This window comes from Anabrus simplex, chromosome 1 (assembly GCF_040414725.1).
Source record: "Anabrus simplex isolate iqAnaSimp1 chromosome 1, ASM4041472v1, whole genome shotgun sequence".
In the NCBI taxonomy this organism is placed as follows: Eukaryota; Metazoa; Arthropoda; class Insecta; order Orthoptera; family Tettigoniidae; genus Anabrus; species Anabrus simplex.
Genome location: NC_090265.1, coordinates 444,847,396 through 444,875,258, shown reverse-complemented (window position 1 = coordinate 444,875,258; position 27,863 = coordinate 444,847,396). Strand labels below are relative to the sequence as shown.

The window sequence follows — 27,863 nt, the reverse complement described above, 5'->3', positions numbered from 1 at the left end:
ACAAATTAAAAGTCCAAAATCCTCCACTGAGCAGAATTCAAAGCGTGAGGACCAAGAATGAATGGATGGATTGATATGAAGTTAAAACGATCAGTGGATCCGACCCACAGTGCCTCACATGCACAGAAGCTGGCAAAAGACAACAGTAGTACGGACCAAGGAACTGCTTCTATAGCACGATGCTGAATCAATTAGAATATGCTCGTTCTCGAAACGGGTTCAAAATCCAGGTCATCAGCCCTCATAACGGTACTTTTCGCTAGAAAAGTAGAACCATGATATTTCCCATGTTGCGGTACTAATCAACAGTAGCGAACACTCACTGTATTCCATACGTTATGGTACGACTCACAGGTAATGAAATTCGCACATGCAACAGACCTAATGTGTTTCGCACATTGCGGCGCCCTTGACAGGCAACGCAAACCTATGGTGTTCATCACCAAAGTGTACTAACCACTGGGACTCGTACTATTCTGTGGTGTTAATCATAGAGTGGGTACTAATCATAGGCAAGCCAGAACCATGAGTTCCTTCATCCAATGGTGTCGCTCATACAGTATAGTGCTACTTATCACAGGTACTGAAAAAGCCGTCGTGCCCACGTTTGCTACTAATCACAAACCTATTTGGTACCCAACATAGTAGTACTATGTACAAGTAAAGGCGACCCATGGTGTTCCCCGCCTGGTGGTACAATCACAAATAGTTTCGTGGTTCTAATTTGATCATACCTTGGTCGCCCGTTTCAGTCGCCTCTTACGACAGGCAGAGGACACCATGGGTGTATTCTTCGTCTGCGTCCCCCACCCACAGAGGGTTGACTTGGACAGGAATCTAAACTGGGGGCTCTGGGTAAGAGGCAGGCACCCTAACCTTACACCATTGGGCCAGCTGAAATTTAACCAAACATCTATATATATAAAATAAGAGTTTTGTCTTTACATTGCTCAGAATTTGAAAAGAACGGCATTTCTGTATCAGTCATGTCCGCAGTAACAAGGAAATGTACTTTTTACTTTTCCGTTATTTCTGCCTGCCTGCCTGCCTGCCTGTCTGTCTGTCTGTCTGTCTGTCTGTATGTATGTATGTATGTATGTATGTATGTATGTATGTATGTACACGCATCACGAGAAAACAGCTGAAGTGAATTTAATGAAAATCGGTATGTGAAGTCGGCGGATGAGCCGCTACAATCTAAGCCATAAATCATTTTACTCATGCTGAGTGAAATGGTAGTTTAGGGGAAGGCCTAAAATTTAATTGTGAAGTATTTATATTCTTAGTGGTCCTATCGATAAATACTACATAACCAAAGTTATACAGAATTAAATTTCCGATCATTTATGTCATACATTGTTACCGTACCGGCTTTGATAACACATATATACATGAATTTGTATTTTTGTTTTGCAAGTCCATATTAATGACGAGCCACGAGAAAATAGGTAAACAGAATTTCTGAAATTCCGTATATTGAGTCGGGGAATAAGAAACTACAGTCTAAGTTATAAACAATTTTATTCGCCCTGTATGAAATTGTACTTTAGGGGAAGGTGCCTAAAATTTAATTTTTTTAATTTTTTAATACCTATGATATTGGTCCTATCAAAAAGGACTACATAACAAAAGTTATAGAGAATACAATTTCCAACCATTTATGTTTTATTCAATTTATCGTACCGTCTATGATAAGAGTGGTATTTCAGAGTCGGAAAAAAACTAAATGTGAAGCCCTACAATATCGAAAGCGCATAACACTGATCAACAATAACATAACATTGACCATTATTTGTGGTGATCTTCTTTGTCTCTTATCTTGCTGCCTAACTCCGATAGATGGGATTACTGATGCGGACCGAGTATAACAGCCGACTGAATGTTGGCGGGAAATAGCTGGGGAGTTAGCACACTCTCTTCTTTACCATGTCATTCCTCTGGGTCATACATTTTCGGATACCGTACTGCTGGTACGAAATTCACTGGTTCATCACATAGTAAATGGTAATTCTAAATTCCCATGGAGGGAGTCTGACGAGTCTAGTGTCAGGCCTAAGACGAAATGCTGGTTAATAGAGCAAACGCCTGAAAAGCCATACATTTAATTTTTGATCTGATTCATCACATAGTATTCCAGCTATTCGATCCCTACTCCGAAGCGCTGTTTTGTATGAGCAGCGTGCACTCTTAAGGCAGAGGCTCACTTAGTAGTAGTAGTAGTAGTAGTAGTAGTAGTAGTAGTAGTAGTAGTAGTAGTAGTAGTAGTAGCAGCAGCAGCAGCAGCAGCAGCAGCAGCAGCATGACCTGGTCTAGAATTACAATTTAGGCATGTTCCAAATTATAGCACCACAATTCACTAAATAACTCTAAATTCAACCCTGAAAAGAGCTTCTTCCTCCTTCACTTTTATTAATTTCTACATTCATTTTATTCAAAATTAGCAGTGAAGAGGGGGTTTCTCCTCTTGCTTGGAGGATAAAATTGCCTCCAAGTCGGATTTTTCCGCCGCCAGTGTAGGGAATTGAGATTTTCGGACCCATCGGGTACTCCTAGGAAACAGATTAGTAAAAGGGCATAGTTTTTGCTCAGGGACTCTCCACTATTCTACACCGCCCCTCGCCCCCCCGAAAAAAGACTAAAAATGTTCACAAATCACGGCTGTCTGCTGCCTGGTTATTCCAGCTCTGGAACTTTGGACTGTTAGATCGGCAGCGTAGTACTGTTCGTTAAAAGTTAGAAAATGTGTGGTTTTTCATTTGATCAAGTATTTCATGAGAAATCATTGCTTTTACTTACGGCATTCCTACTGACATCATTGTAGTGACCTACGTTCATTTCAGTCGGGAAAACCATACACACAGTCTGTCTGAGGATGTAAAAAGGCAGGTGGAGAGTGAGTGTCTGCCATTATAATGCAATTCCCCAACCTGAATGTGACTGACGGTAAGCAAGCAGGCCTACCATGACAATGAAAATTCCCTAATGCAGTCTTCATATGAGAAAAACGTTTGATTTCTCTGTCGCATTTCTAAGGTAACGATAAGAGCTATGCAATTTAATACAGTCTTGCTCACAACGTGTACTCTACCTAACCTACAATTCTATATACAATGTAGAATTCTGTAGCGAACCATAGGTACATCAGCTAGTAAAAAAATATAAACTAACCTCTGAATTCAGGATACATCCTGCCATATCTCAAGGTGTATCACATGCTCACTTAATTACAATATATAGCATTAAAATTAAACTGTCATATAATTCAGCCTTTATTTCTAACGAGTTAACAACTGCTATCATTAATGTTGTTTACACATTTATTATGAAAACATGTTCTCTTTCATTTTGAATTTCCTTTACAGAACGGAAGAAGACAGGTATTACTAATCGACTCTTGAGATCGCCCTTGAATGTCGATGAGAGAGTTCCCTACTGCACATAGCGAGAATACTATACTGAAGATGATCAATCCCATTCAATATAATCGCTAGAGTGGATAAATATTAACGAAAAAATAGTGCGCACCTAATCACTTGTAATAACGGATGTATCAGTGGTATGGTTCTCGTTGTAACCAAAGGATAATACACAGTTTAATATAGGAATATTCAAGGAACAGAGAAAAAAACAGTCATTATGACGGGGTTCTACTTACATGCCATATTCCTCGCTATAGCCGACTTCTAACATACCTACAGGGCAATGTTGCAATTGCCTTGCACAGGTTTTTTGTAAATTTAATTTTGCATTACTCAATCAAAATATCACTTCAGCCAAGAAATTTTTTTAAAACATATTTGCACACACTATTCTAATAAATATTGACCTACATATTGCACATATAAAAGCTGAATTTAATACCAGGCAGATCACAGTAAAGACACATCAAACCTAGCAATCAGCCAAGGAAAGGAATATGCTCACAACAGACTCTGTAGAATATAGCTGCCGTAGTAGATTTCGAAAACCAAATTAACGTTTCATTTTACCGAATCATTTCACAATCTCTGCTCAATTAATTTATGGTACTTGTTACAGTCGTTCATTCTCCTTTAAAACTGGAACACACACATTTTTGTAAAATCTTACAGAAGACAGCCATCAGGGTTTTACACAATGATCGCAACAATAGGGATAAATTATTCAAGGATTTTTCATCTTCTATAGAAAGAAAAACTGCATCAGCTTTTTATGTACTATAATCAATTATGCATAACCGAGCATATCTATCTGCCGAGCAGTTGCAAACCTGGTTGGCAGCTACACAATTACACTCATTGTGCGAACCCATTCTCGACCATGTAGTCTCCCTTGCAGGGGCTCGAGTCTATCCGTGGACCTGGACCGCCACAAAATCTCTTGCGACAGTACTCCAGTGACATCATGAGATGTTGAGCGGTCCTTTTCCATTAACATGCTGACTCTGGCCGACAACAGCAAACGAACGGTTCACCTCAGAGAACCTGCAAAAAACCCTCATCGTCTACTACAATGCCAGATGTCACACAAAGGGCTCAACAGAGCTATAAGTCTGGAATAGATGCTGTTTGTTAAAAGAAGAGAAACACTTGAATGAATTTTAGTTCTTTAAAATAAATCAAAAGACAGCTAATTTTTAAAATATGTACCTGGGTGCACATTTGATTCGATGCATACATGGTCGAGTTTAAGTGCAATCCCTTTTAATACTGCATGCAAATTCTGGCTGTTCTTGGAGCATTAAACACAGCTTCCAAATTACTCATGATTATTTTACAGGAAGAATGAGAACAATACCCATTCCAACTGCAAGATGCTTTTGTGTATTCTCTTGAGCAAAGAGAAAATGCAACTAACATATAAATACTCCCCCCTCCCCCAGAAAAAAAGAACTTCACTTGATGAGTGTGGAATTAATTAGTACACATCAAGACACATCTACTATTATGAAAATACAAATAGTGTCCAAAATATCAGAACTTTTGAGAAATGCACCAAGTATAAAACTAACCTGCCATTAATACAGAAAAGTTACAAGTGGCCTCTTTTTGTTTACATCTATGCACTGAGGAAGTGGGTACACACAATGCCTACAGCCTCTTAAAATGAAAATGAAATTCTCAAGAACAGGTGGTGCAATATTCTTCAGAAAATTTTCATTTTCCATCTTGAAATATAAGTACAGGTATATGATGGCCACCTTCAAAATTTAACATATACTGCATACCAGTCAAATGCCTATATTAAACAAATTTTGCCTGACCTCCTTGAAAATATATCTCAACTATTAAAAATCTGCTAGAAAGCAACAGCACGTCATCATCAGCAAAGTAGACAACAGTTGAGAAGCAGCAATCTGCATCAATTCACAATCATATTGTAACATACCTCTCCCTTTTGCTGAAGCCTCTGAAGAGGAAGATCCTGAATCACTGCTCCTACTCTCAGAACTCCGAGAGTGCTTTCTAGACGATTTGGAAGGAACTTTGTTCGGCGAACGAGACCTTCTCTTTGCTGGTGACCTGGAACGCCGCTTAGGAGACCGAGACTGCGACTTCGATGGCCGGATTTTAACTGGAGAAACCGATTTTGAACGTGAACGAGAATGCGATCGATGATGATTAGACCTGGAAGTTGATTTTCCTTTGCCCCTAGCTGGTTCTTCAAGTGAAGATGATGAACTCCTGGATCTAGACCGGGATCGAGATTTTGAAGATCCTTTCTTCTTATGATCTCTGTCTCGCTCAGGAGAAGTCTTCTTACATGTCCTGAAAAAAATTAAGCTTTTAGTAATTCCATTTTTTAAAAAGTTCACTATACTCGTTCCCCTCTCTATGTTACAGAGAATTTTCAAGATTTTAACAAGTATGTACAATAACGAGCACTCATACACTAAAAAAAAAGAGGGAGAGAAGCAGTGAAAACTAATCTGGTAAGAGCAGAGAAACTACATTATTTCCACCAAAAGCAGAGGTAGGAAGACAATCCTGAAATAAAGAGTAAAGAAATAAAGCTAACGATCGATTTCACCAACCATTGTCAAAATATCCTAATGAACATCAAATATGACTGTCAATCAAGGCCCGACAATTTGTTAAAATGAGAAACGTTTCACTAACACACACTGGCTTTATTTGAGGTTTTGTCAAATTTGACTATTCATCAGAATAATATTTAGGTGTCCATGACAAATTAATATATGTTGGCCTTTCTGATTCGTTAGAAAAACAAAAGGAGGTTAGAAAGCAATATAATTCAGTTCCCATTAGTTACGTTATGTTCCTCTATTGAATTAACTCATATCTAAACATTAATTATTTAACAATGTTTTGATTAACTACCGAGAAGAAATAGACAACAAAGAAACATATTTTTTAAAAAGGGGAGAGAATTTTTCCACAGAAAAGGCACTACTTGTAAGGTTAGTTGCTGAAAAGAAAGATGTAATAGAAAATGAGGGAACTGATGGCGAGACTGCAAAAGAAAAGGAAAGAGCTTGGGAACAATTAACAGACATGTTCAACACTAGAGATTTTGTTTAAAAAATAAAAGATTGAAAAAGCAGTTGAAGTCACTTTATGGCAATTTTAAGTCCACGCCGAAACAACAGAAGTTCCAGAATAAGATCAATATGCAGAAAACTGGATTTGGAGGAACTGAAACCTCATTATTAGACAAAATCTCTTCCCAATTGTTATCTACTGTCTGTGATGAAGTGGAGCCCATTCCTAATGAGTTTGACTGTTATGCTTTCCACATAGATCAAATAGATAACACCAGTTAAGAACGATGCAGTGGAGATAAAACAAATACGGCACATAGCCTCTCTGCTATGTTGGAAATCGCACTACTACCTTTACCATTTTTGGTAATGCCGAGGTTCCGGAATTTAGTCCCGCAGGAGTTCTTTTAATGTGCCAGTAAATCTACCAACACAAGGCTGACATATCTGAGCCCTTCAAATATCACTGGACTGAGCCAGGATCAAACCTGGCAAGTTGGGGTCAAAAGGGTAGCGCCTTGATAATCTGAGCCACTCAGCTCAGCTGCCTCATGAAGAAATCAGTGACGTTGGCTATTTCTGTGACTCCTGTCTCTACCGAGCAAGTACTGATAACGCAGCTGAAACCAGCATCACCTACTTCAAGGAATCCGTGGAGTCCAAAGAATAGAGCCAATTTAAATGAAGTGAAAAAGACCAAAGAAGCCAAAGCTCTCAAAAAACTTTCCAAACTGTCTGAAGGAAGACACAAACTATGCAACCTAGAGTTCAAAGGGGGGGGAACAGGATTTAGAAATGTGGCTTCTTGAAATGCAGAGGGAAACTGAACACATGAAACAAGAAAATATGGGTAGTACAGTCGAACCTCTCTTCTGCAGACACCGTCGGTTCCATGGAAAAATGTCCGTTACGAGAGGTGTTTGCTAAAACAAAGTTGTAAAAATTATTCTAACATTTTTACGGCAAAGAACATCCACACCTGATTTCGACCTTATCAGCGAAAATTTGAATTATGAACGAAATGATATGCTGTGGTCGCCATAAAACCTATCTATGTCACTGTGGCGTATAGCAACTAGCAAAGAAAAAAAAAAAAAAAAAAGAGAGAGAGAGAGAGAGAGAGAGATATGCTGTAAAACCCCTTGGTAACTTGTGAGTAAGCAGCCACTTGTATCATTCCTGGTAAACTAGAATTCTCAGAATGTACACTAATTAGAACACAAGATGATCCTAACGGAAGGTTTAGAAAGAACCCTGTACAGAACAATTAACTTCACGGCTACTTTAGCATTCCTATGTACGTATAGTCTCTTTTCCCTGGACTCAAAATAGCACAAACATAAAAAAGGAATTTGCGCATGTCTGTAGAATGATATTGAAAAAAAGGCAGACATAGCCTTGTGCCCTAGAACACGTAAAGTGTCCATTTAAAACAAGTGGATGAGACTAATGGTGATATCCGCTGTCCAGAATTTGAGGTGTCCGCTTAAATGAGGCTTATTTAACACATATCTTATGTAAAATGAAATCGGTTCAATGAAAAAATGTCTATATAGAGAGGTGTCTGCTGAATCAAGGTGTCTGTTAGGGCAGCCTTGACTGTATTTAAACTATGTTTTATTTTTCTCTCGTCCCATATGAAGAATCATTCTAAGTGCTGGAGAACAATGAATTTTGAGTCTTTGCATTATGTGACAAAATGCATATTGGTGAAAGTTAATTAACTAACAAGATTACATTGATGTCGGCACAACTTAAGCTGACACAAAAAAGAAAGCAAAAGAGTTCAAATGTAATGAAAATAAGTACATATCATTGTGTAAGAACATTTTATAAAAAAATACTTGTGAATTTGTTGAACTGGGATACTTTGTTAAAAGAAATGAGTTTCGGCAATCCTTTCACGAGCAGCTGCAGCAGGCGCACTGTCACGAGCAAATACAGTATTTACAACAAAATCCATTCCCTACTTGTCGGGGATCCTTGCATGTCTTCCTTGATCCCCATTCTTAATTTGGTGTTCACTGATAGGGATTTGGTCCATTCCCTCAAGATCTTTTCCAGGACACAGTTAAATCATTTGCATGGAGATTCCATCTTCTTGCCTCACCCTTATTTTGATTCGGAAGCTCTCAGAGAACTGTCCTCTAAACTTTGCTTTGGAAGTGGTGTTTTGCACCAACATGTTGATTTTGTCTTGAGCCCTGCTTCCCTTAAGGTTTTGAAGATAGTTGTGCTACGCACAGTGTCATATTCCTTTTGGAAGTCAACGAAGGTAACTACCCACTGTCTAGCTTGCTTTTTGCTATAGTGGAGGATGGTCTTGAGGTTTTCTATCTGTTCATTGCACAATCTCAATACTGTGAACGCTGCTTGGTATTCCGCTTACTCGTCTAGCTGCTGTATTACATTCTTTTTTTTTTTGCTAGCGGCTTTACGTCGCACCGACACAGATAGGTCGTATTACATTCTGTTGTAGGTTCTGGGATAAGATTTTATAGGTAATAATAATAACTGTATGGCCTCAGCTACCGTGTGCAGACATTTCAATTTGACGCCATCTGGCTGTCTGCTCATCAATTTCGACGTTCCGTTTTACTCTAGGCCCCCACTAGATGGCAGACCGAGTAAACCGAAACTCTCTTGGGTGTCTATGGCTGAGATTTAATTAATTTTGTCGGATAAACACCAAATGTGTCACCAGAGATCTTTTACATGCCGACATCGTACGACATGGAGTGTCGAATGGACTTTTTTCCGCCCTTCAAAAATCCGACTACGTCTGCCGGGTTTGAACCCGCTATCTTGGGATCCGGAGGCTGACACTCTACCGCTGATCCACAGAGGCAGCTGATTTTATAGGTGACCACAAGGAATGATATTCCTCCGTAGTTGCCAGAGTATGTATTGTTTCCTTTCTTGTGAATCAGGTGGAAACCAGATGAGGTCCAGTCATCTGGGAGCCTCTCACTAGCCTATACAGGACCACTTTGTGCATGTGCCTGAAGGTGTGTTCTCCGGCGTGTTTTCTGCTACTGCCCGTCTTCCCCAGAGGCTTTGTTGTTCTTGAGAAGTTTTATGACCTCTGACTTCCTCGTATGTGGGAAGAGGGATGTGCTGTTTGGTTGAGGAATGATGTGATTTGATGATCATCAGAGAAAATGGATGTTGAAGAAAATGTAAAAAGGATTTCATGGATTATCAAATATTTGATGATCTTCATGACCCTTGACAAAGGTTGGTGAAACAGGGCATAAATCTTTAAAGTACATTCAAGCTCCAATATAAAATACTTGTTACATAGGCTATCTTTATGTGAAATGCACATTTTTTCACTTCTTTTATTACTGAAGTGAGGTCTATTTTAATCACAGAAGGGCTTACACGAGGCTGGGCAGGGCTGACCAGTTGCTGCCCCAGAATATCTCTCTCCTGTGGTGCATATACAAACTACATTTTCGTTTTTCTTGGCAATAGTAATTTGAGAAAAGCATGTTCTTATTCAGAAAAATAAATAAATAAATAAATAAATAAATAAATAAATAAATAAATAAACAAATAAATAAATAAATACATCATAGACCTGGGATGAGTCTTTGTGGCAAATGGGAGTGAAATGTGTTGTTGCCCATCATCTACAACATGAAAATAATGGATTCAGAAAGAGAATCCAACTAGCCTCTTTCACTCCAACTCCAGCACATAATCTGCAAGAGATGCTCCTGGTAAGCTGAGCAACTCAGTGGAAGACTGGGTAACGAATCCCAGACGAAAGCTGGATCAGTGAACCGATTAGTGCTGGAGGCTTCAAGGCTTACAAATTGATAAATAGTTATTCATTACCTACAGGTGACCAAACCTACAGTACACAGTTGTGAGATAACACTGTCCCACATGAAGTACAGATTTAATAAAGATAGAACCTCAGGCATTAACTAATCCAACCCCGTTCATGACAGGATTCACAATTAAGTATTTAATTTATTTTCCACCTAGTTGATACAATGATTGCTTAAGGCAATTTTTAATGGTCAAAAGTGGTACATGTTTCGTATATTATCAACATCTTCAGCCACATAACACTGTTTAGATGAAAAATATATAAAATTGATAAAGTAATGCTTTAGAGGAAGTGTCCTTAAAATTAACAATTATCAAATTAACATAAGGTCAATCTTATGTTAATTTTAAGGACACTTCCTCTAAAGCATTACTTTATCAATTTTATATATTTTTTCATCTAAACAGTGTTATGTGGCTGAAGATGTTGATAATATACGAAACATGTACCACATTTGACCATTAAAAATTGCCTTAAGCAATCATTGTATCGACTAGGTGGAAAATAAATTAAATACTTAATTGTGAATCTATTGAAGTGCGATACGGACCATGAAGCTGATTTTATGTAATCATGACAGGATATGTAGGTCGTCAGATTCTGGGACACAGTTGGAACTAAGAGAAACCATCAAAGGAACATCACAAACCTAGCTACGATCAACATAAACACCTTGATCAAAACTGGGAAACTTAAAACACACACTTGAAGTCCTGGACAACAAAAACATCAGTATAGCACCTCTAGAAGAGACTAGGTTCCATGACAAAGAGACCGTAGAGTCTCAAGGATACAGGATATATCAGGAAAAACCTGGTAAGAGAGTCATGGAGAACATACCCTTCCTCGGGAATGACTTCGCAGTACACCACAGACTGGTTACAAGCATATTTGACTTCTCACCAATGACAGAACACCAGTGTTATCCTTCAGATGCAGTAACAGAGAATACTTTCTGGTTAACTTCCATGTTCCTACCAATGACTGCAACAGAAAAATCCCAGAGACCACACACCAGTATTGGGACTCCCTCAAAGAAACCACAGATTAAAGTCCCACATCACCACACTACTATAATGCTAAGGGATTTCATCACAAAGATCGGGAGGGAAAAGAAATACCAAAAGATTGTCCATAAGAGAACCTACAAGAACGGGGAACGCTTAATCAGCCTATGCACCAAGTATGGACTACTCTTTATGTCTACAACCTTCAAACACCAAGCTAGGAAGGCCATGACATGGCACAGACCTATAACATGATGGGCGAGTTCCAGATCGACCATATAGCAATTGACAGGCAGCACAGCTGCAGCATTATGAACATTAAGGTGCTAAGAGGAGCCAAGATTGACTTATATCATTACCTGTCCCTAGTGAAAACTAACCTGAGCCACTAAGAAAGACCAATGGTATGCTACTTTAAAAAAAGAAGAACCCTATATTTGATATCACCAAACATAAAAAAGAAAGCACCCATGGTTGTCCAGAGAAGACGATGAGGCTAGAGTAGAGACAACTAGCATGGGTAAAATAGAACCAGCATAAGAACGAAGGCAACCTAAAAGCCTTTGTTACACAAAGGAAGACCTTGTCCAGTATCATAAGAGGGGCAAAGAGAAAGCACAACAAAGAAATGATCAACTACAGAGACCTATACAAGGGTCTCAAACAACAGACAACCCAGTTTGCTCCCCCTGCCTTACATCTCCAGAGAACAGACAGATTGTTGCGCCTCAACAACAGCGAATGCACCAAAACCCTAGCAAATTACTTTCAAGTACTACTAAATTCCAAAGAACCTGCTCAACAACTCCCAGTTAAGTGAATCCATTAATCTTAACACCAAACAGCACATCCCTTTTCCCAAATACGAGGAAGTCAGAGGTCATAAAACTTCTCAAGAACAACAAAGCCTCTGGGGAAGACGGGCAGTAGCAGAGAACACGCCGGAGAACACACCTTCAGGCACATACACAAAGTGGTCCTGTATAGGCTAGTGAGAGGCTCCCAGATGACTGGACCTCATCTGGTTTCCACTTGATTCACAAGAAAGGAAACAATACATACTCTGGCAACTACGGAGGAATATCATTCCTTGCGGTCACCTATAAAATCTTATCCCAGAACCTAAAACAGAATATAACACAGCAGCTAGACGAGTAAGCGGAATACCAAGCAGCATTCATAGTATTGAGATTGTGCAATGAACAGATAGAAAACCTCAAGACCATCCTCCACTGTAGCAAAAAGCAAGCTAGACAGTGGGTAGTTACCTTCGTTGACTTCCAAAAGGAATATGACACTGTGCGTAGCACAACTATCTTCAAAACCTTAAGGGAAGCAGGGCTCAAGACAAAATCAACATGTTGGTGCAAAACACCACTTCCAAAGCAAAGTTTAGAGGACAGCTCTCTGAGAGCTTCCGAATCAAAACAAGGGTGAGGCAAGAAGATGGAATCTCCATGCAAATGATTTAACTGTGTCCTGGAAAAGATCTTGAGGGAATGGACCAAATCCCTATCAGTGAACACCTAATTAAGAATGGGGATCAGGGAAGACATGCAAGGATCCCCGACGAGTAGGGAATGGATTTTGTTGCAAATACAGTATTTGCTCGCGTATTAGACACCCTTGGCATTTCGGACAAAGAAATTGAAAAATAAATCTCGCATACAAGACCTCCCACCCCTCCCCAATGTAATTAATCAGAGAAGAACAACGATTCTGTTTCGAAGCGGGTACAAGCCTTACTGCAGCTCCGATGACATAACAAAAATTTGTGAATAGTTTTGTCTGCACAACCCGTGCAATGCAAACATCTGTGTTTTGTAGTTAAGAAATGTTCCCTCCTTAGCTTAGGCCTACTGCAGCTCTGATGAAGTTGCTCAAATAGGTGAATAGTTTCGTGTCCAACCTACGCAACTAAAGCATGCATCAGTCATGATATATGTGTATTTTTTGGAGCTAAGAATGTCCGCCAGTGTAATGGTCAGCACAGTCAGCTGCCGTTCTCGGAGGCCTCACTTCGATTCCTGGTACTACTGTATATTGCCAGAGATTTAAGAATGGCATGAAAGTTCATATGCGGTAAAAATGGTACATGCAGCTCCCCACCATTGGGGAGGAAACAAGTTTACTTTAGTTAAGAAATACTAATGGTTGTTGCTATTAATATAGCAGGCAAGATCACTAACAAAGGGATCTTTAATATCTCCTAACTCGGGCCAATATAGCCTACGTAATCTTTGGAGAGAAGTAGGTTTAAAATGCAATCAAAACAATCCAATCATAACGATTGTTTGACTCGCCAACCTAAAGAATAAGAAGAAGAAGAAGAAGAAGAAGAATTGATTTTACGTCCACCACTAACTACTTTTATGATTTTCGGAGATGTCAAACAGAACATACGCGTTAATGGAAATATGGATGCAGCGAACGTGCAAAATTAAACTTTATAATAAAAAATGCATTACCGCCAGACCTGTTGATATCCATAAATGCAACAAGCTTTCCTGTTATTTATTTTTATTCTTTCCGTCATGGAACTTCGACACTACCAGGCACTTAGTAGCAAACCTAACCTACACAATGCGGTCTCTCGTGTTTAGGTAAATCCTAATGTGATAAATGTAGAGAACAAGCACAAAATATACTTACAAATAAAGGTCTGGCTTTAAATAGCCAGTTAACCAAAGAATGCTCCCAGTAGTTGTCAGCTGGTGGGTTGGCATGCTTTTTACAGCACGGCTTTATTCATGAAATATGTTTTCTTATAATCTTACAAACACTCCTAAACCAAACCGAACTACAGCCCCAATGGACCTTCCGCCCACCAAGCGACCACTTCCCGGTCCGAAGGCCTGCAGATTACGAGGTGACGCATGGTCGGTGTGACGAATCCTCTAGGCCGGTATTCCTGGCTCTCTAGACCGCGGTCGCCAACTCACTGTTAAATAGCTCCTCAATTGCAGGTAATTGTAGAATGAGTGAACCTGGAACCAGCCCTGATGTCCAGGTAACAATGCCTGACCTGGCCAGCACACGAACCCGGGCCCTCTGGATGAGAGGCAGGCAAGTTAGACCGTGGGACTTAATTACCGGTACATGCATTAACAATCTTGAAACTTTATATTCAGTTCTACCGGGAAAACTTTGTTAGTTTCTTCTGAAAACTTCTTTCAGTTCAGAAACTTTGATCACCTAAACTCTTCAAAAAATCTAATACCGGTACCAGTAACGCCAAGCCAAACAACAATCGACCACAAGCAGTTTTAGATTTTCTAATTTAATGAAATAAAGCACATCAGATACAAAAGCACCCAAAATGATGGCAAAATCCTTTTTTTAAATGTTCCATTGTAATTTGGTCATCAGTATACTATTCGTAGTCAGTTTATGGAAATTTAATACCATATGTAAAACGTGACGAGGATCTAATTGTGATGGGAGACTGGAATGTAGTAGTAGGCCAAGGAAGAAAAGGTAATGCACTAGGAGAATTTGGATTGGGACAAAGGAATGAAGGAGAAAATCGGCTGGTTGAATTCTGCACCAATTACAATTCAGTCCTTGCTAATAATTGGTTCAAGCACCACAAACAACGGCTATATACATGCCTGAGACCTGGAGACACTGGAAGGTATCAAATAGACTTCATTATGATTAGGCAGAGATTCAGAAACCAGGTGTTGGATTGCAAAACTTTCCTAGGAGCAGACGTAGACTCTGATCACAACTTGTTTGTCACGAAATGCCACCTAAAGTTCAAGAAATTGAGAAGGGAATGAATCCAGTGAGATGGGATCTAGACAAGTTGAAAGAAAGAAGTGTGAAGGAGTGTTTAAAGGAACATGTTGCACAAGGACTAAACTGAAAGGCTGAAGGAAACACAGTAGAAGAAGAATGGAAAGTCATTGTTGTTTTATCTGAGACTGCAGAACATCTTGAGAAGTTACTGAATGGTGTGGACGAAGTCTTGGGTGAGGAGCACAAGATGAAAATAAGTCCAAAACAAAAGTAATGGAGTGCAGTCGTACAACAAAGTCAGGTGATGCCAGAAATATTAGATTAGGAAATGAAGTCTTAAAGAAAGTGGATGAATATTGTTACTTAGGTAGTAAAATAACTAACAATGGCAAAGTATGGAGGACATACAATGCAGGCTAGCACAAGCAAGGAAGGCCTTTCTTAAGAAAAGAAATTTGCTCACTTCAAACATTGATATGGGAATTAGAAAAGTGTTTTTGAAGACTTTCCTTTGGGGTAAGGCATTTTATGGAAGTGAAACATGGACAATAACTCGCTCAAAAAAAAAAAAAAAGAGAGAGAGAGAGAGAGAGAGAATAGAAAGCTTTTGAAATGTGGTGTTACAGAAGAATGCTGAAGGTGAGATGGAGAGATAAAATAACGAATGAAGAGATACTGAATCGGGTTGGTGAGAGGAGATCGTTGTGGCTCAATTTGACGAGAAGAAGAAAGAAAATGACAGGGACACATTGAGGATATGATTTGGATTAAAATAAAGATGTACAATGAGAGTGAGTGAGATTCATGTAGGTATTGGTTTTTCCTAAAACCCTCCTGAAGCCTCTCCATTTGCAAAAAAAGGATTTCTTTGAGGTGTTGGCATTATAAATTAATAGAATTATAAATATTTTTGAGGATGTAGGTATTCTAATAAAGGGGGGCTTCAATGCGAAGGTTGCGGGTCAGAAGCCGTTGTATGACAAAGAGGCAGAAGTAGTTTATGTGCAAAAGAGAGTAAGTCAGGATAAGGGCTGTAATAAGAATGAAGAAAAGTTGCTGGAGTTGTGTGGTACGATAGAACTATATATTTTGAATGGATGGTTGTATGGCGGCGAATTAGGGCACTTGATATACATAACGATGACGAGGGGTAGTATCGTAGATTCGGCGCTATGCTCTAGAAAGCATGAAGGTTAAGGAATGAGGAGAGTCACATCATCACCTACCAATTATTGTCAGAGTAAATGATAGAGAGGGTAGGGCATTAACAAGCAACATGATAAAATTCAAAGAAACATTAGTTACTAAATACAGGTTGAGAGAGGAGCTAAAGAAAGAATTTATGAACTATTATGAGGGAGAAATAGGCCAGATTGTGAAAGTTGGAATAGATTCAATGATTGAGAAAAACCTAACGAGTGCAGCAGTAAAACTAATAGAAAACACTGTAAAGATGGCAGGGGAGAGGATGAGGGTAAAGGAGGGGAAAAACATAATAGGAAAGGGTTGGTACAATGTTGAATGCAGGCATAAAAAATATGAAGTACTGAAAGCATTGAATGCATACAGAAAGCATGGGGGAAAAGTTCATAGGATTGAATATTGTAACTTGAGAAACGAATACTGAGAAATACTGTATACAATTAGGTCCGAATGGCAGAATCAGAGAGTTGTTGAACTGAATAGTAATTCAAACCATAATGCAAGTAGAAAGTAGAATAGCATGGAGTACAATTAAGAGGATCTGCAGAATGTAGAAAATTCCTCGGCAGGCTGTAATAAGTCAGGCTACCTGGCTAGAGCACTATAAGAAATTATTAGGGGTTGAAGATGGGTGGAGACCGAAAATAGAAGAAAACGTAATAACGATAGGGCTGGGGTGTACTGTGCCTGCATTAGATAAGAAAATATCAACAGAAGGAGTAAGAGAGGTCATAGGGAAAGCCAAGAAAGGTGTATCAGGAGCGATTTCGGGTATCACTAACGAATTTTGGAAGCAGGTGGCAAAGAATAAAGATATCCTAGAAAGTACTGTTAAATTATTTAACAAAATATTTAATAATGTTATTTGTTTTATGTCCCACTAACTACCTTTTTTAAGGTCTTCGGAGACGCCGAGGTGCCGGAATTTAGTCCCGCAAGAGTTCTTTTACGTGCCAGTAAATCTACCGACACGGTGCTGTCGTATTTGAGCACCTTCAAATACCACCGGACTGAGCCAGGATCGAACCTGCCAAGTTGGGGTTAGAAGGCCAGCGCCTTAACCGCCTGAGCCACTCAGCCCGTAAACAAAATATTTGAGGGGAGCAGTTTCCCAAATCGTGGCAAAAGGGAGTGATCCGCCCAATCTACAAGAAGAAAGGAGAGAAATCTAACCTGAATAATTATAGGGGCATAATGTTGTTGGATACATTAAGTAAAATATACACAGGTGTGTTGGCAAAAAGGATTATGAAATTGGCAGAGGGGGAATCGATTCTCGAGAGATTTCACGCAGGCTTTAGAGAAGCAATGAGGACAACTGATAATATTTTTGCAGTCAAAACAATAATAGATAAGTATGTAAAAAAAGAAAGGTGCAAAATTGTACATTACTGCCACTGACTTGGAGAAAGCATTTGATTCTGTGAGCAGAGGGGCGGTCGTAGCAAAGATGAGGATAGGAGGTGTCTTATATAAGATAAGAGCGGTTGAGAACATACAATCAGAAGTAAAGTGCTCAGCTAAAATTAAGAAGGGACCAGTAATTGGGGAAATATTCTCTAAAGAAGGATTGAAACAGGGTTTTAAGTTGTCACCTGTACAGTTCTTATATTCACACATACATTATCATTAAAGACTGGTATGTCTTTAAGCATTCAGTCTGCAAGTCTCTGTGAATTTACTAAACGTCACCACAATCCTCTATTTGCAACTAGTGCTGTGGCATCATTTAATTCTATATATCTTATCTTTAAATCGCTAGAAACTGAGTCTAACCATCGTTGCCTTGGTCTCCCTCTTCTTCTCTTACCCTCCATAACAGAGTCCATTATTCTCCTAGGTAACCTATCTTCCTCCATTCGCCTCATATGACCCCACCACCGAAGTCGGTTTATACGTACAGCTTCATCCATCGAGTTCATTCCTAAATTAGCCTTTATCTCCTCATTCCAAGTACCCTCCTGCCATTGTTCCCACTTGTTTGTATCAGCAATCACTCTCGCTACTTTCATGCCTGTTACTTCTAATGAATAAGATATCCAGAGTCCACCCAACATTCACTCCGGTAAAGCAAAGTTGGTCTGAAAACAGACCGATGTAAGGATAGTTTCGTCTGGGAGCTGACTTCCTTCTTAAACAATACTGCTGATAGCAACTGCGAGCTCACTGCATTAGCTTTACTATACCTTGATACAATCTCACTCTATATTACCATCCTGGAAGAACACGAAACCTAAATACTTGAAATTATTGACCTGTTCTAGCTTTGTATCACCAATCTGACATTTAATTCTGTTGAATTTCTTACCTACTGACATCAATTTAGTCTTCGAAAGGCTTTTTCATACCATACTCATTGCACCTATTTTCAAGTTCCAACATATTAGACTGCAGGCTTTCAGCTCAATCTGCCAGTAAGACCAAGTCGTCAGCATAGGCTAGACTGCTTACTACATTTCCACCTAACTGAATCCCTCCCTGCCATTTTATACCTTTCAGCAGATGATCCATGTAAACTACGAACAGCAAAGATGAAAGATTACAGCCTTGTCTAACCCCTGTAAGTACCCTGAACCAAGAACTCATTCTACCATCAATTCTCACTGAAGCCCAATTGTCAACATAAATGCCTCTGATTGATTTTAATAATCTACCTTTAATTCCATAGCCCCCCAGTAAAGCGAACATCTTTTCCCTCGTTACCCTGTCATATGCTTTCTCTAGATCTACGAAACATAAACACAACTGCCTATTCCTCTCGTAGCATTTTTCAATTATCTGGCGCAAACTGATAATCTGATCCTGACAGCCCCTCTGTGGTCTGAAACCACACTGGTTTTCATCCAACTTCCTCTCAACAACAGATCGCACCCTCCCCTCCAAGATGCCAGTGAATACTTTGCCTGGTATAATAATGAGATACCTCGATAGTTGTTGCAATCCTTCCTGTTCCCTTGCTTAATAGATAGGTGCAATTACTGCTTTTGTCCAATCTGAAGGTACCTTACCAATACTCCATGCTAACTTTATTACTCTATGAAGCCATTTCATCCCTGCCTTCCCACTATACTTCACCATTTCAGGTCTAATTTCATCTATTCCTGCTGCTTTATGACAATGGAGTTTATTTACCATCCTTTCCACTTCTTCAAGCATAATTTCAGCAACATCACTCTCCTCCTCCCCATGAGCTTGGCTGTTTGCAACACCACCAGGATGATTTCCTTTTACATTTAGAAGATGTTCAAAATATTCCCTCCACTTCTCCAGTGATTCCCTGGGATATTTTATGAGTTCACCTGAATTACTCAAAACACTGTTCATTTCCTTTTTCCCTCCCTTCCTATGATTCTGTATTACTGTCCAGAAAGGTTTCCCTGCTGCTTGACCTAGCCTTTCCAGGTTGTTACCAAAATCTTCCCACGACTTCTTTTTGGATTCACCAATTATTTGTTTCGCTATGTTCCTTTCATCTACGTACACATCCCTGTCTGCCCCGGCCCTTGTTTGGAGCCATTTCTGATAAGCCTTCTTTTTACATTTACAAGCTGCTCTCACTTCATCATTCCACCAAGATGTTCGCCTTTTCCCATCTTTACACACAGTTGTTCCTATGCATTCCCTTGCTGTTTCTACTACAGCATCCCTGTATGCCACCCATCCTCTTTCTATACCCTGTCCTGCTTACTGCCCACTGTTCAAAACTTCTCAGTGATCATATGCATGTACTTCTGTCTAATTTCCTTGTCCTGGAGATTTTCTACCCTTATTCGTTTGCAGACAGATTTCACTCTCTCTACCCTAGGCCTAGAGATACATAGTTCACTACAGATCAGGTAGTGGTCTGTATCATCAAAAAATCCCTGGAAAACTCGTTCATTACTAATAGACTTCCTGATTAGAAGTCGTTTAAGATATTGTCTATTATGGATCTGGTACCCCTAGCCTCCCATGTGTAGCGCTGAATAGCCTTATTCTTGAAGAATGTATTCGTAACTGCTAAACCCATTCTAGCACAGAAGTCCAGCAAACGCTTCCCATTCCCATTAGCTTCCCCACATTTACCAATTACCCTTTCATATCCTTCAGTTCTATTTCCAACTCTCGCATTGAAATCGCCAATTAGCAATAGTCTATCATTGCTGCTGACCCTGACCACGATGTCACTCAATGCTTCATAAAACTTGTCATCTTCGTCCTAATCTGCAGCCTCACATGGTGAATACACTGAGACAATTCTCGTCCTAATTCCTCCAAATGACAAATCTACCCACATCATTCGCTCATTTACGTCCCTAACAGAAAGTATGTTGCGTGCAATGGTTTTTCTGATAAACAGCCCTATCCCAGGCTCCGCCCTTCCCTTTCTAACACCCGTCAAGTACACTGTATACTCTATCTCTTCCTCGTTATCTCCCCTTACCCGAATATCACTTACTTCTAGTAATCCAGATGCATCCTCTTTGCTGACTCAGACAGTTCTACTTTCTTTCTTCCATAAGCCCCGTTAATATTGATGCTCCCCATCGAATTCCATTTTCTTCGCCAAGTTGTTTCCAAGGAGTCCCTCGCCTGTCAAATGGGAGTGGGACTCCGTTACTCCCATAGGTCCGTGGCTTGCTTAAAATGTTCTGAGCTTGGTAAATTCATGAAGCAGGATGCTACTCTACTTATTGTTTATAAATGATACCATTCAATCGAAAGGTTTCAAGGCAGGGGTTTACCCAAACCTTGAGAACCGGGATACTCGGTGTCTCATTTTTGCTGATTACATCCTTCTGCTCACACTGACACCCACTAGTATGCAGGGTAGTATAAATTAAGTGGTAAATTACTGTACAGAGTGGAATTTAAAAATTAATGCGCAGAAAACCAAGGTAATGGTGTGTAAAAAAGGATATAAATCATCAAAGAATGAAAAATGGTGGATGGGCGAGACAAGATTAGAAGTTGTCAAGAATGTAGAATATTTGGGTTTGATATTAAGTGGAAATGGAAATGGGCAGAGCAAATAAAAAGAGCTAAACTAAAGGGTATGAGTGAACTGTTAGCCATTAACATACTGGATAAAAGAGATGCCCAACACAGATTACATAATGTATAAAAATGATTACAATGCTTTAGTTAAATCTAGTGTCGTACGGAGCGGAGATCTGGGGAGTTGAAGGGAGGGTAGATTCACTTGATACAATTACAAGTAGATTTGGTAAAATAATTGTGGGACTACCAAGTTGTACAGCTAAGTGTGGAGTGAGAATGATGTGCAGTGACATAAGTCTGAGAGCGGATAATATTAAAAAGATAATCAAGTATTGGTGAGACTGAAGCTGGGAGAAGGTGGCAAAGTATTGCAGATAGCATACCAGCACCCATACCTGCCAACTTTACAAAACACCCATTCCTGCCAACTTCACAAAACCAAAATTCAGGAGATACAATTGGTCAAAACTGCTTATTCTACATGTCTTGCGCAGTACAGTACTAAGATAAATTTATAACACTTATTGCCTCAGAGCCAAACTGTTGATATAACGAGGCTACAAGGCTAAAAATTACATATCTGCATTACCTCACAGAAAGTATGTGAGTGAGATGATCGGTCTCTGATAAGCCTTTCGAAAATAGTATGAACTCGTGCTCTACACGTGCGAATCGGCCATGCACTTAAATTACATTACTTAGCAAATGCATGGATTAATATACTGCATCAAGCACCCATGTATTTATGTGAAGCGCAATGCTATTTGTATCAAATAGCAAGATGGTGTACCCGTGCTTCGCAACGGAATTCTCAGAAAGACTGTCCTTATAGTTTTCCCAACTGAAGTAAACATAGGTCATTACAATGACGTCAGTACGAATGTGACAATTAAAAGTAATGCTGCCATATGAAATAATAAAATGAAAAACAGCACTTTTCTCACTTTTAAAGAAAAGTACTACAGTGTCGATCTAACAGTTCAAAGTTCCAACGCTAGAATGACCAGGCCGCAGACAGCTGCGAATAAAGTGCAATTATTCCATTTAAGATGATGCTCGTTGTTTAAAGGGACCTAACATCTAGGTCATCGGTCCCTAATAGTACAAAATGAGACGAAATGTAATGACTAGAGCCCGGATTTCCATGCAAACACACGTTTTTAAATAAGCTGGTTACAATTCTCAAACTTCGCAAACATTTGTTTTATGGCTTAAGGATTCCAAATAAGCGATCTTTTTCCCTGCATGTTTGCATGTTTTGGCCCTTTTAGGAGAAAATTCATGAACAATGCATATTTTGAAGATTTTGGATTTAATAGCGATTATCTGGACGTTTAATGTAGCTCAATATGACTTCCTTTGTGGCTTTGGCGCATATATAATGTTAACATGCATGACAGTGTCTTTTATGAATGTTGGTTTGCAAAATTTAGGACCCTTTTTCCACGTTATACAGTATGTCTACTACTGAGAGACTGAGAGAATATATTTCTGTGATCCTATGTGACAATCAAATTTAGTACATAAGGTAGAGGTCCTATAATCCAATTAACCAAACACTTTCTTGTCTGTTTCTTGAGTAAACATTGACGTAACCCAGAAGGCCACACGTCAATCTCTGTAATTCTTAGGAATAAGCTGCCCCAGTTATACATTGTTATAAATCAATCTGTAAAATGTGCATTACTAACTGACGGCCAATTTTTCGTCTATGTTAGAAGAACAAAACAAAACTTGTATCACATTTCTGTGACATGGCGTTACTAAGCTAACAGCGTACAAACCTTGGTTTTGAAATAAACCCTCTTCCGTTGTTATTCTGGATTTTCCTACCTGGAACTCTTACTCGTCACTTTGTTATCGCAGCAGGCAATCGTTATCAGTTATTGAGGACATTCAAATATGTTGCAGCTAGAGATAAGGTGAAAAAAGTGCTCCTGATTTTGAATCCATCAAGCTTATATAAGACGAATTGTGGTCAAAATGCAAAAGACGAACAATTTGACCTCACTTTGTCCCAAATGTTTTCATTTAAATATGCAACTGTCACTTCTTGTGATGTAGAAAGATAATTTCCTGTGCTGAAGAATGTGCTGACAGATAAACGGATGAGCTTAAATCAAGACATTTTGGAGAAATTAGTTGTACAATGATTCAAAAGGAACTGAATTTTGTTAGCGCATATTTTCCAGTTTATCGTGCATGTTTTGCCATACGATACTGCATGAGTGGATGCATATTTTGAGATTTGATAGTGCATGGAAATCCGGACTCTAGTAATGACAATTTAAAAGTCCAAAATCATCCAATGACCAGAATTCAGAACATAATGATGAAGAATGAATGGATGGATATAAATTTAAAACTATCAGTGGATCCGACCTGCAATGCCCCACATTCCCAGAAACCAGCGTTAATCAACAGTATTACTGACCAAGGAACTGCTTCTAAGAGCACAGTCCTGAATCAATAATGGCTTTCCTCTTAAGAGGTCCAAATACAGGTCATCGGCCCCTCATAATGGTACTTACCGATATGAAAGTAGAACCATGGAATCTGCCATGTTGCGGTACTAATCAAATGTAGAATAGACTCGTGGTATTCCACATATTATGGTACTACTCACAAAGGTAATATAATGCGCACATGTAACACAGACCTCTGGTGTTTCTCACATTGCGGCGCCATTTGCAGGTAACACAAACCTATGGTGTTCCTCACATGGGTGTACTAATCACAGGGACTCGTACTATCCTGTGGTGTTCCTTACATTGTTGATACTAATCATAGGCAAGGCAGACATATGGTGTCGCTCACAGAGTGGTACTAATCACTGGTACTGTAAAAACACACCCTGATTCACACACTGTCGCTACAAACCACAAATCTATTGTGTACCTAACATAGTGGTACTACGTGCAAGTAAAAGCGACCCATGGTGTTCTCCGCGTGGTGGTACTAATTATAAGTATGCTCATAGATCTAATTCAAACATCTCCCTAGGTTCCCCCTTTTAGTCGCTCCTTACGACAGGCAGGGGATACAGTGGGTGTATGCTTCGCCTGCGTCCCCCACCTACAGGGGCTGTGTGTGGGCCGCAAGGGCTATTTTATTTAAGCTAGTCCGCCGATAAGCCGGTTAGCACCATTCACCAACTTGAACGGGCCACATGAAAGTACCACCTCTGCCCCTGCTACGCCTGCATGGTAGGTTCATGGTTATTCCATTTAAGTGTGCACACTGCTTATTCCTGTCACTGCCTCAGAGTAGAGACCGAATAGCTGCAATACTATGATGATCCATTGTGTTACGTACCAGTAGTACCAGAACATTTATGAACCAAAGGCTGACGATTGATGCTTGACGTTTAAAGGGGCCTAAATTGAGGTAGTCAGCCTCCAATGGTACGAAATGAGACGAAATGAGATGACAAATTAAAAGTCCAAAATCCTCCACTGACCAGAATTCAAAGCGTGAGGACGAAGAATGAATGGATGGATTGACATGGAGTTAAAACAATCAGTGCATCCGACCCAGAGTGCCTCGCATGCACAGAAGCTGGCACAAAACAACAGAAGTACGGACCAAGGGACTGCTTCTATAGCACGATGCTGAATCGATTAGAATATGCTCGTTCTCGAAACGGGTCCAAAACACAGGTCATCGGCCCTTATAATGGTATTTACCACTAGAAAAGTAGAACCATGGTATTTCCCATGTTGCGGTACTAAACAAGAGTAGCGTAGACTCGTGGTATTCCATACATTATGGTACAACTCGCAGGTAATGAAATGGCACATGCAACAGACCTAATGTGTTTCGCACATTGTGGCGCTCTTGACAGGCAACGCAAACCTAGGGTGATCATCATTTAAGTATACTTACCACAGGGACTCTCACTATCCCGTGGTGTTCCTCATATACGGGGTACCAATCATAGGCAAGCCAGCCCATGGTTTTCTTCATCCCATGGTGTCGCTCATATAGTGCAACTAATCACAGGTACTGTTTGCCACTAATCACAAACCTATTTGGTACCCAATATAGTGGTACTATGCACAAGTAAAGGCGACCCATGGTGTTCCCCGCATGGTGGTACTAATCACAAATATTTTCATGGTTCTAATTTGATTATCCCTTGGTCGCCCCTTTTAGTTGCCTCTTACAACAGGCAGAGGATACTGTGGGTGTATTTTCGTCTGCACCCCCCACCCACATGGGGTAGATAAAGAAAAAAAAAGAAGAAAAAGATAGTGATCCGCCACTTCGAAAAATGATGTAACGGACAAAGAAAGGCAAGGGCCACGAAGGGCGTGAAATAGAAAGACTCCCTTTGCCTCGAATACTCCGGGGTCGGAAAGGAAAAAGAGTTGACCAATGGAGGTCGGACAGGATAGACGAAAGTGAGGAGCCTGTCGCAAGTAAGTGGAAGCAATACCAGGGCTCAGCTAAGGGCCCCGTGGTCGCCAACCCACACTCCTAAGTTGAGAGCCCCTTCGGCCCCTTTCAATCGCCTCTTACGACAGGCAAGGGATGCTGTGGGTATATTCTTCATCGGCGTCCGCCACCCACAGGGGGTAGTGTGTTTGGTCCACGAGAAGTATTTTATTTTCCTCAAGTCCGCTGGCAAGCCGGTTAGGAACCCCCTATCCATCACCTGGGATGAACTAAACGAATGGCACGCTAAAGGAGAGAGATCTAACTCCCCAGCTACATCCCGCCAATATACAGGCAGGCTGTTATACAGGTACGCAGCAGTAATCCCATCTACCGGAGACAAATGGCAGGAGAATACACAAAGCACATCACAACAAACAATGGTCAATGTAATGTTATTGTTGATCAATTTTATGAGCTGTCTATATTGCGGGCCTTCACATTTTCTTCCAACTCTGCTATATTAGAGCAAAGAGGTGTGTCGGTACTGGTGTACCGGTACACATTACCTAATCACCGAATAGAGCAGTGACAACCTGCTCCAGGATACTCTTCTCTACCGGTCCACTGCTACTGTGACAGTGTTGCGATGCGACGCGCAGTTTGTTGCTACCGGTCCACTGCTATTGTAACAGTCTTATGCTGCGACTCTCAGTTCACTGTACCGGGAAGTGTTGTTACTGCTATTCAAAAACGGTCCAGTGACACAGCCGTCGTCATCCCGGTATGGTGTTCGATATTTCATGTGAACAAAAGAAATCCACAGTAATCTACTTCACCATTAAAACGTTTCTAATAATAATAATAATAATAATAATAATAATAATAATAATAATAATAATAATAATAATAATAATAATAATATACTGCGATTATTAATGACTGTTTTTCTTAACATAGTTAAAATATAGTTAAACGTCACTTTTAATACTATAACTAATCATTTAATCAGGCGAATATGATCAATGAACATTATAAATTCACAACACTGAATACTTTTTAAAACGTCGGATATTTCAAAAGGATCATTGGCGATTTCTAAACAACGTTACAGGTCATTCACATGTCAGAATCTTAGGGAGGAAGTGCACACAAAATATTATCATTTTCTTAGTTGGAAAGTAACTGGGTAAAAGTAATGAGATTACTTGTAACGATTACATTTAAAAATTACTTGTATTTGTTACTTTTTCCAAAAAGTCTACTTGTAATTTACTTCTTGAAATAAAATTGTGCTGGGCAGAGTAGCTTGGTCGGTACAGCGCTGGCCTTCTGACCCCAACTTGACAGGTTCGATCCTGGCTCAGTCCGGTGGTATTTGAAGGTAGGGATGGGCTGCGAACGGATTTGCGAAGAGTCGAGACTGCAACCTCTGGAACCGACACTCTCGACTTCACTGATGCAGTAACGCCATCTATCAACTATTGTCGGAACTGCTTGGAATTATAGTTCCAGTTCCTCCCCTGTGATACGGTGAATATGATATAATTAGCCAGCAAACATTAAATACTGTTTCGGGATTTTATCATCATTTTTGTTAATATTGTAGGCTTATTTTGGCGACGACGATGATAATGATGACAATAATTGTAGTGGTAATAATAATCTGACTGTATACATTTACATAATAGCCAATAGCGACTTCGACGAGTTGAGCTCTACGGTGTAGGGGGCAACGCGTGCCCCTGTCACCCGGCGGTCCCGTGTTCGATTCTCGGCCGGGTTAGATTTTTTAAATTGTAAATGATTAATACCCCCGGCCTGGGGCAAAAAACAGAAAAAAAGAAGCGAGTGCTTAGAGTATGATTTTACAACAAAAATTTTACCAAACAATGTGCGTCATAATAGCCGCCTCCGAAGTCTAGGGAGGCCCCGGGATCGATTTCGGCCAGGTCAGGGATTTTTATTTGTATCTCAGGTTTCGTGATCATGTTGAGGTAGAGACCGGGTCTAGAAAGCCAAGAATAACGGTCGAGAGGATTCGTCGTGTTGAACACACATCACCTCCTAATCTACTGGCCTTCGAGCTGGGCAGAGGTCACTTGGTAGGCCTTGGCCTACCAGGGCTGTCCCGAAAAGGGGCTTTTGTGTATACTACTACAACTAATAATAATAATAATAATAATAATAATAATAATAATAATAATGCAACAAGACTTAACATGGTCCTTGA

General features: G+C 39.9%; 1 protein-coding gene across 3 annotated transcripts in view; it reads right to left on the bottom strand.

Moving 5' to 3' along the window:
• Positions 1-27,863, bottom strand: part of Srrm1 (Serine-arginine repetitive matrix 1) — a 638,713-nt gene that overhangs the window by 287,802 nt on the left and 323,048 nt on the right. For all 3 annotated transcript variants that reach the window (XM_067135198.2, XM_067135197.2, XM_067135199.2), the window contains one exon: positions 5,368-5,747. In XM_067135198.2, coding sequence (XP_066991299.2) covers positions 5,368-5,747 — 380 coding nt within the window. The remainder of the gene's footprint in view (positions 1-5,367; positions 5,748-27,863) is intronic.